The sequence below is a fragment of the Suricata suricatta genome, chromosome 6, assembly GCF_006229205.1.
Source record: "Suricata suricatta isolate VVHF042 chromosome 6, meerkat_22Aug2017_6uvM2_HiC, whole genome shotgun sequence".
Taxonomy (NCBI): domain Eukaryota; kingdom Metazoa; phylum Chordata; class Mammalia; order Carnivora; family Herpestidae; genus Suricata; species Suricata suricatta.
Window position 1 is genome coordinate 12,360,289 of NC_043705.1, and position 2,679 is coordinate 12,362,967.

Sequence of the window (2,679 nt, forward strand, 5' to 3'; positions counted from 1 at the left end):
GACAGCTCTGTGTACAGCATATGGTATACTTTCATAATGAACGACCTCACAGCTAAATAAATAAAAATAAATAAATTCTGAAAACAGAATGAGCAATTGGTTAGAAAATTCCCAATTCACAGCAATTACTAGAAGAACCAAAGATGAAGAGAACAGACTTTTATTTCTATTTATAAATGAAATCCATGCACAAAATTTGACACCAGATCAGGAAAAGGACAAACCCCAGAAAGTTGAGAGGTAGTTTATAGTTCTTTTTTAAATCTTTTATTTCGTCCTTTTCTCTAGAAGTGTATAATTTGATAGCATCTTTTATATGCTATTGAGTGTTGTTAAAAAAAAAAAAAGGATTGCCGATTTAGAAGTGTCTTTTTAATGAGAAATCCATGGTACACCTCCCCTCACCCAGATGTCTGACAGTCACATATGGCCTCTAGCATACACTGCTGTAGAAAGGAAGCAATTATTTTACAAATGCCCAAAGGGTCTCCAGTTGTGAATTCACTTCAGGTTATTTTAAAAAGTGCCTGCAGGCACGCATGCTTTCTACTTTCCTCATTATCTATTACATAGTCCGGGATCACCCTTGGAATCTGGTATCTGATGAGGCCTACGTTACAGGAAGATTTTTCCTATCTATTACATTTGTTTTTTCACTCATGTATTTTGATGAGCTTTGGTTTAAGGCTTGCAAACATGCAAATCTACTTTCTAGGGGTTCTCTTCTATATGAATTTTGTAATGATTAGTAAGAGATGACCTGTGGTTGAAAAGTTTCCCACATGTATGACATTCATAGGGCTTCTCTCCAGTATGAATTCTCTGATGGGCAATCCGTGATGAGCTCTGTCTGAAAGTTTTCCCACACGTGTTACATTTAAAGGGCTTCTCTCCTGTATGAATCCTGCGATGTTGAATAAGAGCTGAACTTTGGCCGAAAGATATCCCACATTCCTCACATCGATATGGTTTCTCCCCTGTGTGAATTCTCTGATGATTGCTAAGGGAGGAGTTACACCGGAATGTTTTCCCACACTCGTTGCATTTGTAGGGTCTTTCTCCAGTGTGCATTCTCTGGTGTTGAATGAGAGCTGAACTCTGCCGGAAGGCTTTCCCACACACTTTGCATTTACACGGTTTCTCTCCAGTGTGAATCCTTTCGTGAATGATCAGTGTCGAGTGGGAACTCAAGGCTTTACCACATTCGTTACAGTTATAAAACTTCTCACCAGTGTGAATTATTCGGTGTCTGTTAAGTCGGGAGATGGAAGTAAAACCTTTCCCGCATTCGTTACATCGATAGGGCTTTTCTCCAGTGTGAATTCTTTCATGCTGAATAAGAGACGCACTCTGACTGAAGGCTCGCCCACATTCGCTGCACTTAAAAGGTTTCTCTCCTGTGTGAATCCTCTGGTGATAACGAAGGGATGAGCTAGACTTGAAGGTGTTGCCACATTCGTTGCATAAATAGGACTTCTTTCTGAGGTGAATTCTCTGACACCCAGGAAGGCCAGATGCCTTCCTCCCCGGATTATATTTATGAGGATTTTCTCGAGCGTGGATTTTTTGATGTATAAAAAGGCCGGACCTTCTGCTGAAGGATTTTCCGCATTCTTTACATCTGTAGGATTTTTCCACAGTATGGGTTCTTAGGTGTTTATAGAGGGATGTACTAAGAGTGAAAGCTTTCCCACATTCTTTACATACATAGGGTTTCTCTCCAGTATGAGTTATTTGATGTTGAATAAGAGCTGAACTTTGGTTAAAGGCTTTTGAACATTCTTTACATTTAAATAATTTCTCTCCACTATGGTTTTTCTCATGCTTGCGAAGGGACGAAGTGTTAATGAAGGTTTTTTCACATATACTACATTTATAGCGTTTCTCTGCTGTGTTGATTTTTGGTTGATTAAGTAAATACGGATTCTGTTTGAAGTGGTTTCCTTGTATTTCACATTTTGGTGGTGTTTCTTCTCTGGGAACCATCAGTTGCTTAATAAGGACTGACTTTGGGCTGAAGTTTTGGCCAAATTCAGTATTTTTATGGCTTCTTTCTACAGTGAGGATTTTTTTGTGGGTGACTAAAACTGTCTGAACACTTTCTTTTTTCTCTTGCTTTTTTTCTAATCTGTATTCATAAATGCAGGGTTTTTCTGATTTAAAGTCCCAGGGTCCACTCCTTTTGGATCTTCTCATTATCAGCTCCTGAAATGAAGAATCTTGCGTTTGGGTTGACTTTGTGTTTTTGTGACTGCTCTTCCATCCTGGAGGGGAAAAAAAACCCAAAGATGTTTCATGTGATACAGTATTTGGCTACTGAGATCAAATGTAGAGAATAAACAAGTATTGATGGTTTTTAAATAAGGTCTTGGTGTCTGGTCAAATGTAAGAAGAAAACATAAGATTTAAGCAATACAGAAAAAGAATCAATGGGACCTGAAGTATTAGGGTGGAGAAAATAATAAAACCTATTTAAGGTGAGTGTAAGTGTGACCAGGAGAGCATGGATTCAGAAAGGCAGTCTGGGATCAGAGTACAAAGCCATAAAAGGGTTATTTTCATGACCCTTCTCTTCATTGTGTGTAATCTTCTTGATCTATAGTCCTTCTCACTTTCCCTCATGCCTAATTACTTTGTATGTCTAAGTCCTTTCTTGACTGAGTTTCTAACTCTATCCCC

General features: G+C 38.6%; 1 protein-coding gene across 1 annotated transcript; it reads right to left on the minus strand.

Moving 5' to 3' along the window:
- Window positions 1–144: 144 nt before the first annotated feature.
- Window positions 145–2,267, minus strand: ZNF354A (zinc finger protein 354A). The gene has a single exon (XM_029941815.1). The coding sequence runs from the start codon at window positions 2,194–2,196 to the stop codon at window positions 712–714; it is 1,485 nt and encodes a 494-aa protein (XP_029797675.1). The 5' UTR covers window positions 2,197–2,267; the 3' UTR covers window positions 145–711.
- Between the last annotated feature and the right edge of the window lie 412 nt (window positions 2,268–2,679).

Coding starts and splice junctions, on each gene's coding strand:
- ZNF354A (XM_029941815.1), bottom strand. CDS start 2,196: ATGAGAAGATCCAAAAGGAGTGGACCCTGGGACTTTAAATCAGAAAAA.